Source organism: Mytilus californianus, unplaced genomic scaffold (assembly GCF_021869535.1).
Source record: "Mytilus californianus isolate M0D057914Y unplaced genomic scaffold, xbMytCali1.0.p SCAF_1, whole genome shotgun sequence".
Lineage (NCBI taxonomy): Eukaryota > Metazoa > Mollusca > Bivalvia > Mytilida > Mytilidae > Mytilus > Mytilus californianus.
The window spans coordinates 86487733-86506307 of NW_026262581.1; the positions used below are offsets into that span (position 1 = coordinate 86487733).

The following is an 18575-nucleotide window of genomic DNA, read 5'->3' on the forward strand; positions in this document are numbered from 1 at the left end:
ATTTTAGACCATATGTTTTTGATTTATGGGGTTTTATTCATTACAAAAAGGGGGATTTTCCAGTTTTCGGACAATAACTCAAAAATGCTGAAAGCATTTTTTATGAAACTTTGGTGAATTGTTTATATCTATTCAGTATTGATGTAAGCTCCCTTTAGAATTTTATAAATTTTTGATTTTACATTTCCGAGTTATGGGGTTTTATTCATTAAAATAGGGGGGATTTTCCAGTTTTTGGACAATAACTCAAAAACAATTTCACCAATTTGCAAGAAACTTTGGTAAATTGTTTATTTCTATCGACATGAGCTCCCTTTTGATTTTTTTAAATTTTAGACTATACGTTTTCGATTTATGGGGTTTTATTCATTACAAAAAGGGGGATTTTCCAGTTTTCAGACAATAGCTCAAAAATGCTTTCAGCATTTTTTATGAAACTTTGGTAAATTGTTTATATCTATTGTTGTAAGCTCCCTTTTGATTTCTTATAAATTTAAGATTTTACGTTTACGAGTTATAAGATTTAATTCATAAAAAAAGGGCTGATTTTTAAGTTTTTGGACAATATCCTTAAAGTGCTTAGAGCAGTTTTCATTAAACTTTGATGACTGATTTATATCTATTAAGATAACCTCCCTTTAGTTTTTATGCCCCCGCCGTAGCGGTGGGGGCATTAAGTTTTACCCTTGTCCGCCTGTACGTACGTACGTACGTCCGTCCGTACATCCCAAAATTGGTTTCTGTTCTCTAACTTGAGTTTGCCTCAACCAAATGTAATGAAACTTATACACAATGCTTATTACCACAAAACACAGATCAAGTTTGAATTTTGGTGGCCTCACTTTAACCGTTCTAGAGTTATGCCCCTTTATAAATGGAAAAATTGCAAAATTTTTAGTTTCCGATCTCTAACTTAAGTTTGCCTCAACCAAATGTTATGAAACTTATACACAAGGCTTATTACCTACAAAACACAGATCAAGTTTGAATTTTGGTGGCGTCACTTTAACCGTTCTAGAGTTATGCCCCTTTATAAATGGAAAAATTGCAAAATTTTTAGTTTCCGTCCTCTAACTTAAGTTTGCCTCAACCAAATGTTATGAAACTTATACACAAGGCTAATTACCACAAAACACAGATCAACTATGAATTTTGGTGGCGTAACTTTAACCGTTCTAGAGTTATGCCCCTTTATAAATGGAAAAAATGGCAAAATTTTTAGTTTCCGTTCTCTAACTTAAGTTTGCCTCAACCAAATGTTATGAAACTTATACACAAAACTCAGATCAAGTTCAAATTTGGGTAGCGTCACTTTTACTGTTCTTCAGTTATGTCCCTTTATGATATGCAAGCGGGGGCATCATCTGTGTCCACATGTGGACACTATCCACATTTATTTTATAAATTTCTGATATAACATTGAGAAGTTAATTATTATTTGTTTATAGCTATAGTCTGACAACAGATTTACTAAGTATTGCGCAGCAGCACAGTGTATTGCACAACAGCAAGAAATCTTTAATTGAATATAAATTCAATTCATATAACCAATTTCAAGTTCTTTGACTACATTTATTCAGAAACCTATAATATGTCAAATATTTAATTACAATCCAAATCAGACTTGTATCAAGCTTGAATATTGTGTCCATTTTTGCCCCAACTGTTCAGGGTTGGACCTCTGCGAGCGTATCCAGCTGCGTTCAGCTAAGCAGTTTATTTTCGTCATGGTTGAAGATTTTGACTTGATATTTTTATGTAGTTTACACCATGACAAGTTATAGATCAAGTTAGAATTTTGTTCCATTTCAATGAATTTGTAACCGGTAGGGGACTATGTATTGCCATGCAATACTCACAGAATGCTTGTTAGTCCCCTACCGACGAAGTCAAAGGGGACTTTAGGTTTTCACTCGGTCCGTCTGTCCATCTGTCTGTCTGTCCATCCGTCAGTCCGGCAAATCAGCTTTCCACACTTTTACTTCGTTCTTGAAGATATTGATTTGATATTTGGTATATAGTTTTATCATGACAAGTTATAGATCAAGTTCAAATTTTGTTCCGTCTGATGATTTAGTCCAGATTTATGGACCATAACTCTGGACCATATCTAATGTTAGAGTACTACATGTATGTTAAACCATATTTCTGTACAAAGGGAGATAACTCATTTATTTAAATGCTAAAGATATAAAAAAAAATTATGATAATAATGTATTTTTATACGACCGCAAAAATTAAAAATGTTTTGGTCGTATATTGGTATGACGTTGGCGTCGTCGTCGTCCGAAGACACATTGGTTTTCGCACTCTAACTTTAGTTTAAGTGAATGGATCTCCATGAAAATTTATTTTAAGGTTCAAAACCACGAAAGGAAGGTTGGGATTGATTTTGGGGGTTATGGTACCAACAGTTAAGGAATTAGGGGCCAAAAAGGGGCCAAAAATAAGCATTTTTGTAACTTCCAGACAATAACTTGTGTGTAAGTGTATGGATCTCTCTGACATTGTACCACAAGGTTCCATATCACAAAGGGAAGGCTGTAATTGATATTGGGGGTAATTGCCTCAAAATTTTAGGAATAAGGGGCCAAAAAAGGGGCAAAATACAAGCATTTTTCTAGTTTCATGACAATAACTTGTGTGTAAGTGTTTGGATATTTCTGAAATTGTACTACAAGGTTCCATATCACAAAGGGAAAGCTGGAATTGAGTTTGGGGGTAATTACCCGAAACGTTAAGGAATTGGGGGCCAAAAAGGGGCCAAAAATAAGCATTTTTCTAGTTTCCAGACAATAACTTGTGTTCAAGTATATGGATCTCTCTGAAATTTTACTGCAAGGTACCATACCACAAAGGGAAGGCTGGGATTGAGTTTGGGGGTGATGAATCATAAGAGGGTTCAAAAAATTTTGGGGGGGGATTTTTTTTTCTTTTCTTTTTTTCCTTTTTTTTTTCTTTTAAAATTTTCCATTTTAAGTTGGTTATTTCTGATTTATATTTAAAAGCAAATAATAATGATATGGTAGGAGATACACACCAAACAGGATGTGTAAATTATTATATAATAAGTATTGTGCAATAGCAAGAAATTTTCAATTGCACAGTATTGCACAATAGCAAGAATTCTTCAATTGCACAGTATTGCGCAATAGCAAGAAATCTTCAATTGCACAGTATTGCGCAATAGCAAGAAATATCCAATAGCACAATATTGCGCAATAGCAAGAAATTGTCAATTGTACAGTATTGCGCAATAGCAAGAAATATTCAATTGCACAGTATTGTGCAAAAGAAGATACTTGGTTCTGTTTTCAAATTGGTCTACATTAAGGTCCAAAGGGTCCAAAATTAAACTTAGTGTGATTTTAACAAAAATTGAATTTTTAGGGTTCTTTGATATGCTGAATCTAAACATGTATTTAGACTTTTGATTATGGGCCCAGTTTTCAAGTTGGTCCAAATCGGGGTCCAAAATTATACTTTGTTTGATTTCAACAAAAATTGAATATATGGGGTTCTTTGATATGCTGAATCTAACCATGTATTTAGATTTTTGATTTTTGGGCCCCGTTATCAACTTTGTCCACATTGAGGTCAAAAGGGTCCAAAATTAAACTTTGTTTGATTTCATCAAAAATTGAATTCTTGGGGTTCTTTGATATGCTGAATCTAACCATTTATTTAGATTTTAGATATTCGACCATAATAGGTGAATGTCCAATTTAAAATTTTTAAGTTCTTAGACCACATTCATTCTGTGTTAGAAACCTATGCTGTGTCAAATATTTAATCACAATCCACATTTAGAGCTGTATCAAGCTTGAATGTTGTGTCCATACTTGCCCCAACTGTTCAGGGTTCGACCTCTGCGGTCGTATCAAGCTGCGCCCTGCGGAGCATTTTATTATTAATGTATATATTTCAATACATTACATTGTGTAGATAAAAGTTGTTGACATTTTATAGATAAGTTACAAATCTATATTAGTTTGTAACAAATGATAGAAAAAATATTTGAAACTATTAATTATATTTGATTATAATTTGAAAATAGATATACACTGTATTACATCATATCTAATTTTAGAGAACTATTAATCATATCTAATGTTTTTTCACTCATATAATCAGTTTTCCACACTGTTTTTAGTCATGCTTGAAGATATTGACATGATATTTACTTTTTGTTTACACCATGACAAGTTATAGAACAAGTTAGCATTTTGTTCCAGTAAAATGAATTTTTACCCTGTAGGGGATTATGTATTGCCATGCAATACTCTCAGAATGCTTGTTTTATAAAAGTTGCATCTCCCTCAAACAAAATGTAGCTGAGAATGATTTAGCTTTTCTGGTTAGGTTTATTTGGCTCACAAATGTTTTATGCCTTTGCTTGTTATATATAATATACAAATATACAGTAATTTACATGATTTATTTACATGTATTATGTATATGTGGCTAGTGCTATAAATGTACCCGGTGAGCTCTTGCAGGTTATTGGTTTTTAACCAGTAGATGTTTACTTTACTTGTATTGTCATCATTATTTTCAGAAATCTTATGCTTCTTTGTGAAGTTTTTCAAAATATCCTGAAAAAAAAACTAACAATTGAAAAAAAGTTTTATTGCAGCCGTGTTGTTGAAGGTTTTTCAGGGTCGTAGCATCAGTGTTTTCCCTAGGCTATTCAAGCATTACGGTACCGCTACGCATAAATTTCGACCGCCATGCTTTCATCATTGCCGCAATGCATCCCGCTATGTGTGAAAATTATAACTGTGTAAAATATTTATTATCGATATTTTGAAAGGGAAGTGACAAGTAACAACACTCCACAGGTGTTTTAAACTCATACGACTGATAATTGGATGCATCACGTCGTGCGTGCCGAGATTTTACAACCTTTTTGATTAGTTGGTTATACATCAAGACTTCAGTTACATAAAAGAAGTTGCCAGTTAGTTGATAAATAAATAGTCAGATTAATCTCCAATGCATAACTTTCTGTGCTTAATAAAAAGTTTAACCTTTTGCAGTATAAATTTCACCTTTAAAACGGGTGTTTGACATCGTTATTTTACTGTGATCATTAAAAAGTAGAAATTTAAAATTTGGTATAGTCTCTGGTATTATAAAATAAAACTAACGTAATTTCACCGAGAATGGGCAAAACTTTTGTTTTAATAAAGTTTCGCAGTTTTTTCATCGGCTATATTTACATCGATGAATTATTTTTTGATTGGTCACAACAATCAGTTATTTTTAGATTAGTCGCGGTTGTTTGATTATATCAAAGAATACACATCACCGCCACCAATTGGTCTTCTTTTGCCAGTTTCAACAGCTGATTGTGAAAGGTGTTTTTCATGCTTGAACAGAGTTAAAACACCTTTGAGAAAAGACTATGCAAAAAAGTGCTGAATTGCTTAATGCATATATCAATTGAAGGACCAAAGGGGGAAGATTTTGATTTTGAAAAATGTGTGGTGACCTTTGGAAAGTTGAAACAGAGGAAGATATCAACAAAATAATGTACATGGCATTAATTTGTAAATAACTATTGCAGACTGGATTATTTTTATTATTGTTTATAAAGTCTTTCATTAATTCCTCTCATCTGTAATAGATACTTTAAAGTTCCATGACTTATATGAATTGCTGTACCTATAATAAAACAATTAGATTGGTATATGGCTTTAAACATATAAATTATGTTGTGTAACTAATTCTGGAAAAAGAAGCGTCGCGTGCCGCGTTGCAAATTAAATTCACCATGGACCCACCATGCATGAAAAATTTTCTAGGGAAGACACTGAGCATATAGACCTAAATCAACCCTTCTATCATCTATTCTACATTGTACTTTCAGAATAATACAAGGTTATTTTACTGAATATTATCTCAAGTAGAATATTATATATTACACTAGCTACCAAGACCAAGTGCAATTTACATGTCAGGAAGAACAAAATTATTGACTTATGATAGCCCAATAGCCATTTTATTTCTTATCCAAAGCCTTTAAAATACAAGGACATGATATTAACTGATTACTAATGTTATCATAACAATATCAAACTGCACATATACCATGGAATATTGCGCACTAACTGCTGTGTTTATTCAAAATGGCACATGCACATAATGCTGCTGTAGCAAAATAATTACAAAATTTATACATGTACATGTATGTTCAAATAATTTATATCATTTGAATGTTGTTTTTTCTTTCAGATCTACTTAAGTAAAACAAGATGTCTCGTTTATACCCAACTTTAGAAGATATGAAGGTTGACCAGATGCAGCAGGTAGGATTTAAATGTCATTGATTTGGAAAAGTCCCCTCACGGCTCTCTGTTTATGTTGTTTATTAACTGAGTTTACATGTATTTTGTAAGCTACTTGGTGATTATTATCTGTTAGTGTGTATATCATTACAGCTTCTGTAAATTATAAATTTATGATGCACATTCTTTACCTTATAATTATACCCCACGCAACGAGTTGCGGAGGTTATAATGTTTTTGACCCGTCAGTCCGTCCGTCAGTCAGTCCGTCCGTCCGTCAGTCCTGTTTCTTGTCATCGCAACTTCTCTCAAACCACACAACAGAATTTCACGAAACCTTTTTAGATAAAAAGGACATATTATGTAGTTGTGCATATATATATATCGACAGGAAATTACGATTCAATTTTTTTTCTAGGAGTTACGCCCCTTTGAACTTATTTGCTTCAATGTACTACTGCAACAGTTTGTTATCGCAGCTCCTCTGAAACCACACAACAGAATTTCATGAAACCTTTTTATACGACCGCAAAAAAAATTTTGTGGTCGTATATTGGTATGACGTTGGCGTCGTCGTCGTCCGAAGACACATTGGTTTTCGCACTCTAACTTTAGTTTAAGTGAATGGATCTCTATGAAATTTTACCACAAGGTTCAATACCACAAAAGGAAGGTTGGGATTGATTTTGGGGGTTATGGAACCAACAGTAAAGGAATTAGGGGCCAAAAATAAGCATTTTTGTAACTTCCAGACATAACTTCTGTGTTAGTGTATGGATCTCTCTGATATTGTACCACAAGGTTCCATATCACAAAAGGAATGCTGGGATTGATATTGGGGGTAATTGCCTCAAAATTTCAGGAATTAGGGGCAAAAAACAAGCATTTTTCTAGTTTCATGACAATAACTTGTGTGTAAGTGTATGGATCTTTCTGAAATTGTACTACAAGGTTCCATATCACAAAGAGAAAGCTGGAATTGAGTTTGGGGGTAATTGCCGAAACGTTTAGGAATTGGGGGCCAAAAAGGGGCCAAAATAAGCATTTTTCTAGTTTCCAGACAATAACTTGTGTTCAAGTGTATGGATCTCTCTGAAATTGTACTGCAAGGTACCATACCACAAAGGGAAGGCTGGTATTGATGATGGGGGTAATTGCCTCAAAATTTTAGGAATTAGGGGCCAAAAAGGGGCAAAAAACAAGCATTTTTCTAGTTTCAGGACAATAACTTGTGTGTAAGTGTATGGATCTTTCTGAAATTGTACTACAAGGTTCCATATCACAAAGGGAAAGCTGGGTTTGAGTTTGGGGGTAATTGCCCTAAACGTTTAGGAATTTGGGGCCAAAAAGGGGCCAAAAAACAAATTTTTCTAGTTTCCAGACAATAACTTGTGTTTAAGTGTATGGATCTCTCTGAAATTGTACTGCAAGGTACCATACCACAAAGGGAAGGCTGGGATTGAGTTTGGGGGTGATGAATCATAAGGGGGTTCAAAAAATTTGGGGGGGGATTTTTTTTTTTCCTTTTTTTTTTTCTTTTAAAATTTTCCATTTTAAGTTGGTTATTTCTGATTTATATTTAAAAGCAAACAATAATGATATGGTAGGAGATACACACCAAACAGGATGTGTAAATTATTATATAATAAGTATTGTGCAATAGCAAGAAATTTTCAATTGCACAGTATTGCACAATAGCAAGAAATCTTCAATTGCACAGTATTGCGCAATAGCAAGAAATCTTCAATTGCACAGTATTGCGCAATAGCAAGAAATATCCAATAGCACAAGATTGCACAATAGCAAGAAATTGTCAATTGTACAGTATTGCGCAATAGCAAGAAATATTTAATTGCACAGGATTGTGCAAAAGAAGATACTTCGTATAAATTGCTTATTTCTTGACCAATTTCAATGGGGTTTTATTCTTGAATTCTTGGGGTTCTTTAATATGGTGAATCTAACCGTGTATTTAGTTTTTGGATTTTGGGCCCCGTTTTTAAATTGGTCCACATTGAGGTCCAAAGGGTCCAAAATTAAACTTTGTTTGATTTCATCAAAAATTGAATTATTGGGGTTCTTTGATATGCTGAATCTAACTGTGTATTTAGATTCTTAATTTTTGGTTCCGTTTTCAAATTGGTCTACATTAAGGTCCAAAGGGTCCAAAATTAAACTTAGTTTGATTTTAACAAAAATTGAATTCTTAGGGTTCTTTGATATGCTGAATCTAAACATGTATTTAGATTTTTGTTTTTGTGGCCCCGTTATCAACTTTGTCCACATTGAGGTCAAAAGGGTGCAAAATTAAACTTTGTTTGATTTCATCAAAAATTGAATTCTTGGGGTTCTATGATATGCTGAATCTAACCATGTATTTAGATTTTTGTTTTTGTGGCCCCGTTATCAACTTTGTCCACATTGAGGTCAAAAGGGTCCAAAATTAAACTTTGTTTGATTTCATCAAAAATTGAATTCTTGGGGTTCTTTGATATGCTGAATCTAACCATGTATTTAGATTTTGGATATTGGACCATAATAGGTGAATGTCCAATTTAAAATTTTTAAGTTCTTAGACCACATTCATTCTTTGTCAGAAACCTATGCTGTGTCAAATATTTAATCACAATCCAAATGCAAAGCTGTATCAAGCTTGAATGTTGTGTCCATACTTGCCCCAACTGTTCAGGGTTTCGACCTCTGCGGTCGTATCAAGCTGCGCCCTGCGGAGCATTTTATTAGATAATAAGAACATACTATGTAGATGTGCATATAGACAGGAAATTACGATTCAATTTTTTTTCTAGGAGTTACACCCCTTTGAACTTATTTACTTTAATGTACTACTGCAACAGTTTGTCATCGCAACTCCTCTGAAACTACACAACAGAATTTCATGAAACCTTTTAAGATAATAAGGACATACTATGTAGATGTGCATGTTGACAGGAAATTATGATTCAATTTTTTTTCTAGGAGTTACACCCCTTTGAACTTATTTGCTTTAAGGTACAACTTCAACAGTTTGTCATCTCAACTCCTCTGAAACCACACAGCAGAATTTCATGAAACTATGTAGATAATAAGAACATACTACGTAGATGTGCATATCGACAGGAAATTACGATTCATTTTTTTTCTTGGAGTTACGCCCCTTTGAACTTATTTGCTTCAATGTACTTCTGCAACAGTTTGTCATCTCCACTCTTCTGAAACCACACAACAGAATTTCATGAAATTTTGTAGATAAGAAGGACATTCTATGTAGATGTGCATATTGACAGGAAATTATTATTCAATATTTTTTCTTATACAATTTTTTTTTGTTACACTTATTTAATTTCTCCAATGACAATGTGGGGACGTGGGGTATGTGAGCGTGCTCACTAAGGTTCTTATATATTAATACCTTTTTAGTGTACGTCATGTAAAATTGCTGTGTACCAATTTATGTGTAAAATGTACTTTGTTTATAATTAAGAAAATGCCAACAACAAGTAAAATTTATCTTTTATATTTAAGGCTCAGCATCAGTATGAGTCAGCTGCAAGTCAACCAATCACATACCCACAACAAGGGGCACCAGCTTCCTACCCACAACAAGGAACAGCAGCTCCCTACCCACAGCAGAGTGGTTCATCTCTATATCCATCACTGGGAGAATACATGGGATTAAATCTCACGCCACAGTTTGTTGAACAAAACATGCCAGTGGTAGCACATGTAAGTTTTTAATCCCTAAAACTGATATCTTTTTTCATAATTTACATTTCTATTTAAAAAGTTGTGAAATAAATAGTTATTTAGCCTAAAATGAAATGGAGGACTAACTTTCAATATTAATTTTTTCAATCTTTGTACATTGTACTATTTGTATTTTGCTTACCTTTTGAGACATTGAAAGTTTATAGCACTATATCCTTTTCCATCATATTTTATTATGCCCTGCTTTCGGTTCTGATCGGTACTGTGATTCATCTTTTACTAAGATTATTTGAGCTATTTTTTTTTTTACATAAAATATGAAACAATAATGGTATATTTTAGTTAAATTCCTATCCATTTTCTATTTTGGAAAGCTGCTGGAAGCACTACCATGTCAAGACAAGCTGTGAATAGATTAATAGAGACTGCTAAAGATCTATCAACAATAAAATATTCTCTCAAGGAATAAGATTATGAGTTCAAAAGAATGAAAACTATTTGGAGTCAATGTTTTAATCTTATTTTGATTGGAAAATCAATTGTATAATTGTGTGTAATAAATGTTTCAGAATATGCAGATAGCTACTACACCAAGTCCTAGTCAGTCTATGATTGCTCCAATAACTGGACAAGGAAACAAAGGTTTAGTGAGAGCTGAAATCAAAGGAGGTGTTAAGGAACTAGTAGCATGCAAGGATAGTGAAGGCAAAATAGGTCTAAGATTACGTCATATTAACAGTGTAAGCTATTTATCAGAAAAATACAAAATCACAAAAAAATTTATTAAATGAACATTTAAGTTTTCTATTTTTCAGCTGCATACTAGTTACATGAATACTAAAAAGTTTTCGATCAAATAATTATCTCAGTAATAGAATTATTTTGTATTTGAATTTGGTAAAACCAGATTCTTATGTAAATTTTGCATTTTTAACCGGATTTACGAAGGAAATATCGGTTATTAATTTTTTCGGGGCGGGTGCCAAACAGTGTCTCCACAATAACATGAATACGCTTTGACAATTTTTTTTCAAATTTTAATATGTTGTTTCCTGGGACTTAATGAAGGTTGAGTTCAATTTTCAAGATGTTAGTATTTCTCCTTTTTGAGTTATCGCCATTTTTAATATCCAAAATTGGTATTTTTAAATACTTTTCTCTCTTGTTATCATATTATGACTAAGGTAAAGCATATGGTAAAAGTCTTATCTCACAATTATAATTGGAGTAACAGATTTATTTGAAAATTTTCTGTTTCCTGATAAGATCTGTAGGACTGTATATATAAAGTTTGAAATTTACTAGTAGGACTGTATAAATGAAGGTTGAAATTTACTGTTCATTATTAGACACTTTGAAGATAATTACAGATAAGTTTTATATGTTTTTAAGAGATAGACATTTTGAAGTTAATTACATTAAAAATAATTATGTACCTAATGTTAGAGTACTTTGTTAAAAGGTTAAACCATAGTTCTGTTCAAGGGGAAATAACCCTTCAATTTGCAAGCATGATTTTCATTATTAATTTTTATTTTCTTTGGTAAATTGTTTGAAGAATTTTATGGTATGTTTGTTATTCTGTAAAAACTAATTTTCTGAGTGATATATGTATACAATTGTTTTGTTGTGTCTGTTAATTTTAATTTTTACTTGATCCTGTGTGGGGTTCCAGATTTGAAAATTCATTAGATAATAATCTATTATTTATAAGTTAAAAGTTAAAATTAAGATAATATAAGTTGCAGACCTATATTAGTATGTTACAAATGAAAGAAAAAATATTGGGAACTATCAACTATATATATAAAGTTTGATTTTGATTTATACACTAAGTGATAAGATAACACACATCTGGTAATTTTCAATGCAATCACCCAATTATAATTGGAGTGACAGATTTATTAGAAAACTATTATTTATATTTGATTATAATTTAAAAATAAATATAACATCATAAATCTTTACATCATATCTAATTTTAGAGTCTATGGTTAAATCATATTTAATTATAGATTAACATGATTAGTTCATGGAAATAAAGTTTAAGTTGTTACCATTTGAACAGAAATGGTTTAACTAAGAAGTATTTCATCAAAAATTGAATTCTTGGGGTTCTTTGATATGCTGATTCTAGTAATGCACTTAGCATTTGGATATTTTATTTTTATAAATGTAAAGAATGTGACAAGATAGGAATCAATTTTACTGTAAAATGTTTCTGCAATCACATGAAATAAACTCAAATTATTTCTAACCATTGGGGCTTTCCAATAAATTATTACAAAGATTTTTAAATAGCAAATATATAAATAAACAGTCTGCAAAAAAATCTAGTTATGGTCAGTACAAGAATCCCTATTTATAAAATAGTAGTATAATGGTTGAGCAGTAGTAGCTTTACCTCCATTTGATCATATTTGAGGATACAAGATTATTTCAACAATACTTTTTATACGCCTGTTTACGGGACGTATTATGGTATACTGTTGACCGTCTGTCCGTCCGTCGTCAACATGTCAGACATTAACTCAAAAACCCTTTAACCAATATGCATGAAACTTTGTTGAATTGTTAATATCTATTGACGTGAGCTCCCTTTCGTTTTTTATAAATTTAGGATTTACTGTTTCCGAGTTTTGGGGTTTTATTCATTAAGAAGGAGGGATTTTCCAGTTTGTGGACAATAACTCAAAAACAATTTCACCCATTTGCAAGAAACTTTGGTGAATTGTTTATTTCTATGGACATGAGCTCCCTTTTGATTTTTTTAAATTTTAGACTATACGTTTCGGATTTATGGGGTTATATTCATTACAAAAAGGGGGATTTTCCAGTTTTCGGACAATAACTCAAAAATGTTTTCAGCATTTTTTATGAAACTTTGGTAAATTGTTTATATCTATTGTTGTAAGCTCCCTTTTGATTTTTATAAATTTAAGATTTTACGTTTCTGAGTTATAAGATTTTATTCCTAAAAAAAGGGTTGATTTTCAAGTTTTTGGACAATATCCTTAAAGTGCTTATAGCAGTTTTCATTAAACTTTGATGACTGATTTATATCTATTAAGATAACCTCCCTTTAGTTTTTTTATGAATTTCTGATATAACATTGAGAAGTTATTGTTTGTTTATAGTCTGACAACAGATTTACTAAGTATTGCGCAACAGCACAGTGTATTGCACAACAGCAAGAAATCTTTAAATGAATATAAATTCAATTCATATAACCAATTTCAAGTTTTTGACTACATTTATTCAGAAACCTATAATATGTCAAATATTTAATTACAATCCAAATTCAGACCTGTATCAAGCTTGAATATTGCTTCCATTTTTGCCCCAACTGTTCAGGGTTGGACCTCTGCGGGCCTATCCAGCTGAAGCTAAGCAGTTTATTGTTTATAGTTGCATTCACTTTTATGAACAATTTTTATGCCCCTGCAGTAGGTGACAGGGGCATTAAGTGTTACCCTTGACCTTCCGTCTGTCCGTCCCATTTTCGTTTGTTTGAAGCTTGAGCGGCAGGCATTCATGTCCTCCGACACATTCTTCTTTTATTTAAGAATACTGTACTGAAGTGAATCATATTTTTTTCAGGGTTTGTTTGTTGCTCTTGTACAAAATAATTTGCCAGCAGCTTTAGCAGGATTAAGGTTTGGGGACCAGATTTTACAGATCAATGGACAGAATGTAGCTGGGTGGAATACAGATAAAGCACATGAATTCCTGAAAAAAGCAAATCCTGACAGAATTACATTTGCTATAAGAGACAGGTAATATACTGGACATTCTATCAGCACTTTTACAAAATTAAGTATTTACTTGACAGATTCTGCTACTTTTTAAAATAATTTCATAGATGATCATATTCAACTTTTTGCTTTGGTTTTCCTTCTTGTATTTGAATTTTATTACATCTGTGATATTGGTTTTTTGATTATATATATAATTTTATGGATTTATTATGATTTTATTAAAATCTCAAAATGAACAGAAAACAGAAATTTTAATTGGAGCAAACATTCATTTCTTATCATAAGTTCCAAATTTTCTTACCTCCAAAGTGGGAGATATTTAATGAGGAAAATATTCTTGAGTGAAATTTGCCATGCTGAAGAACTTTTTCATTTTATTTTTCATCTTTTCTTTATTTCTTTACTAAATCTTACACAATTTATAACTTACAAACAGCATTTCAATGAATTGAATGATAAGGGAATAAAATAGTTTGAACAACATGTCTGGAAGCTTGTGCATTTAATATTAGGTGAACAAACAGTGTTTGACATTACATTGTTAATATATATTTGTATTTAAGTGAAATAATGGGGAAAGAGCGAGAAATTTGGAGATTTTTTTGTCCAGAGTCCTTTTAAGACTCAGTTTTTCATAAGGAAATGTTCAAATTTTCTAATGAAAGGCTCCCACTGATGGAGGGTTGCAATAAACAATTTCTGATACTGTTGAAATGCTTGAGTTACAAATCATTAAGATGATTCTATTTTATGTTCTCCATTGCTATGCTCTTGGGAACATAATATTTTTCTGATAACTTCAAATTAAAACAAATGAAGACTTTTTTGGATTGAGGGACACCAAAGCAGTTTTAAGTAATATAAACAAAGTCCAACACCTCATCACAATCCTTGAATCACAGTCTACAAATACAAATGATATAATTTAGAAAAAGAACAGACTTGAATACAAAGATGTTATCATAAGTTACATCTGAATACAACTGTAGAACTCACTTTAGTGTTTTTTCAACAATTAGAAAAAGGGGGCAAAAGAATTATATAAATGTTTAAAACCAAATAATCTTTCTTATTAGGCAAAGAAAAATAATATTTTAATAAATAAGAAATATTATTACTTGCATAAACATTTTGTTCAAAATTTCACATTACATATATATTTTCAGACCATTTGAAAGAACAATAACAATGCAAAAAGACAGTGCAGGGTACATTGGTTTTGTATTTAAAGATGGAAAAATTAAATCCATTGTCAAAGACTCTTCAGCAGCAAGAAATGGTGTGTTAACAGACCATCATCTGATTGAAGTTGGAGGCCAGAATGTTGTTGGTTTAAAGGTATGTGAAACCTTCTATACTTTATCTATTTTTATTTTTTGCGGTCGTATATTGGTATCACATCGTCATTAGCGTCGTCCGAAGACATTTGGTTTCCGGACAATAACTTTAGTATTAGTAAATAGAAATCTATGAAATTAAAACATAAGGTTTATAACCACAAAAGGAAGGTAGGGATTGATTTTGGGAGTTATGGTCCCGACAGTTTAGGAATTAGGGGCCAAAAAGGGGCCCAAATAAGCATTTTTCTAGTTTCATGACAATAACTTGTGGAACAGTGTGTGGATCTCTCTGAAATTATACCACAAGTTTCCATACCACAAAGGGATGGTTAGAATTGGCTTTGGGGGCAAACAAGTGAGGAAAAACAAGGGTGTCCTGCAGGGCTTCCAAAATTATTTTTAGCCAGCCGGACATTTTATATATTATCCCGATTTTAATCCCTTAAGACTAAATAAACAAAAGGCAATTATGGTAATCAGTTGCTGAGTTGACCATCCCAATGATTGACATTGAAAAAAACGATATTAAACTGTCTTTCATTCAAATTCGAAGTTCTGACGTAAACTGTTAAATTGGCAGTGCATCATTCGAAGTGTGCAACATCAGCGTACTTATATCTGCCTTAGACTCTTTATTTGTGCAAAATAACGTTGTCAAAAACTTTACTTTCGTTTTAAATCTAATACTGGATGTTATCTTGACAATGGTTAAACATGGACCAGAGACGGATACGTAAATTCCGTGTACGTTTGCAACGCATGAATGAGTGTAAGTAGCTCTTTCTACGTTATTTCTTCAAGAAAATATTCGAAATAAACGTGAGATAAAGGTATCAATGACAATTTAAGCATTTTTTTAAGAAATTAGAATGCATAAGTTAATTTCACACCTGCGCACATGCGCACATGTATACTAGTTCAAACAGAGACATGTCTCTTGTTCAAACAACTTGGTTATGACGATTTTTCATTTTCACCTTTTTAATTTTTTCATCAAATCATATTTGTAAACGTATTTCTGATAATTTAAATCTTTTTGACTAAATTAATTAGATGCAAACCACTGAAATGTAAGAAAATATTTCTAAATAGACTGATCAATGTCCGGTTCAAAATAGTTTACTCAATACCTGTCACCTGAACAGGTAAATTTCAGCTGTTCAACAACTAATTAGCCTTGATTAAAATGAGAAGGTATTAAAGTAGGGGTTGTTTTGATAGTACTTAATGATCATGTCACTTTTATGACCGCAAATGTGTGGCTGTTAAAGGCAAACGGTTTTGTCAAAAAGATAGCGAATTATGTTAAAATGACTGTCTCTTAAGAAAGCCTTGAAAACTAAAAAGTAGATGACCGTTTCATGCTTTGCCCAGCCGGACTTTTACCGGACATTAAACAAATGTCCGGAATATATGACCGTTTTGGAAGCCTTGGTGTCCTGGTTAATGGACAATTACTTAAGTACAAATTACAGTGTAAGGGAGGTAATTCAAACACAACTTTGAATTACCTCCCTTACACTGCTTTTAAATTATGTATAAAGAAATGTTGTATTGTCCTGAGGTGATTAGCTGTCAATTCATTTTTCAGAAGTTACTATTTTAATAATTTTAAAAATGCTGATTAAGGTAAATTAATTTTAGCTATGATTATGTATGTCATTTTCTATTTTAAGACTTTTATGATGTAAATGGGTTATTATGGTTGCAAACTCCATTGGAAGTTTGAATTGAGATTATAACCATGTCTTGAGGGAAAGAATTTTTTTTGGGAAAAAGGGTGGGGGGAGGTTAAAAAAAAATTGGGGGGGGGGGGGGGGGGGGGGGGTAAACAAAAAATTGGTGGGGGGACAATTTTTTCTCAAGATTTCAGTAAAAAAGAAAATTTCTTGGGGGGGAGGGAGGTCAATTCACAACAGCATAGTGTATTGAACAAAAGCAAAAAAATTGAATATAAATTCAAATCATATAACCAATTCTAAGTTCTTTGACTACAGTTATTCTGTGTCAGAAATCTATTATGTGTCAAATATTGAATTACAATCCAAATTCAGACCTGTATCAAGCGCGAATATTGTGTCCATTTTTGCCCCAACTGTTCAAGGTTGGACCTCTGGGGTCGTATCCAGCTGCATTTGGCGAAGCAATTTATTTTATTTCTTATGGTTGTTATACATCTGAAATAAAAAAATAGAAAACATGAATGAAGTATTTTTGTATATAATTGATAATATAATAAATCAAAATTATAGAAACATAAAGTTAGGTTCATATGCTTTATTTTAAGATACAGGTATTTATTTCTAGTTATATTTACCTTTACCTGTATCTATTTTTTAGGATGACAAAATCTCAGAAATCATCGATGCTGGTGGTAGAACTATCACAATAACACTTATGCCATCATTCTTATATGAACATATAGTTAAATGGTAAGTTTTTCTATTCATCTGAAGTCCATATATACTTCTAGAGATATGGAAGTTTAAAGTTAAGAATAACATATTGTGGAATTCTTTAGATGTACACTATGAAATAATTATTATGATCATTCCATACATTTTTGAGATTGCTAGGAAATGACTATTTCATCTATAAAGGTGAGGATCCTCATTCATCTCTTATGTAGAAATAAACCACAAGGCCACATGGATATTTGTTTATGTACATCTGCATTGAAATGATAAGAAAACATAAAAACCATCTGATTAATGTATAGATCCTGTGTCTAAGTTTTGCCTACAGAATCTGAAAACACTCCATTTTACTTTATGCTCTGGTAATCAGCCAATGAAATTCCAGCCTTCAAATTTTTGAAGGTGTGTATTAATTCAACAAAGCAAGAGGATTCCTGAAAGGCCTTTTAAACAGAAAGTAGAATGGAGCGTTTTCTGATCCTTGTAAGCAAAGCTTGGCCACAGGATCTGTATTTATATGAGATTGACATAAAAATAACATTAATTAACAAAAGCATACATTTTAACTGTGTCTTGGAAGTAGAACTTGGCATCCTTGTGTATCTGATAATTGATGTGTTAAAGTTGTATTATAGAAATGAAATAAAAGGGTATGGGCATAAAAAAAGTTGAAGAAAAATAGACAACACCATGGAAAAAAAAGAAAAAATACTGTGAAAGTACTTTTATTCGTGGGGTACCAATATTCGTGGTTTTCGTGGAATGCTTTATCCACGAATTTAAGTATCCAACAAAATATAATAACTGTTGTCTAAATCAAAACATGGAAAGATCCCCATGTAATTTTGACTACACGAATACGGGCATATGATCTAGAGAATCTTCGAATATCAGCAAATGCACTATGAAATATATATACAGCTTCAGACAGGATTTTACCCATTTAATCTTTTAAAAACTTAAACCTATAACTCTCATGAAAAAATAGTTTTAATTGATGAAAGTCAGACTTCCGGTGATGATATGCGATGATGGAGTGTTTATTGTATCTCGTCATAATTTTCA

General features: G+C 32.0%; 1 protein-coding gene across 3 annotated transcripts in view; it reads left to right on the top strand.

Moving 5' to 3' along the window:
• The window catches only part of LOC127725540 (syntenin-1-like), a 43220-nt gene that overhangs the window by 22590 nt on the left and 2055 nt on the right, over positions 1-18575 (top strand). For 2 of the 3 annotated variants that reach the window (XM_052232610.1, XM_052232597.1), the window contains exons 2-7: positions 6238-6311; positions 9813-10013; positions 10565-10735; positions 13596-13771; positions 14920-15091; positions 17434-17525. In XM_052232610.1, the coding sequence (XP_052088570.1) occupies positions 6258-6311; positions 9813-10013; positions 10565-10735; positions 13596-13771; positions 14920-15091; positions 17434-17525 (866 nt within the window). In that variant the 5' untranslated portion in view covers positions 6238-6257. Of the gene's footprint in view, positions 1-6234; positions 6312-9812; positions 10014-10564; positions 10736-13595; positions 13772-14919; positions 15092-17433; positions 17526-18575 lie in introns of all 3 variants that reach the window. The other variant, XM_052232606.1, reaches the window with a different exon arrangement.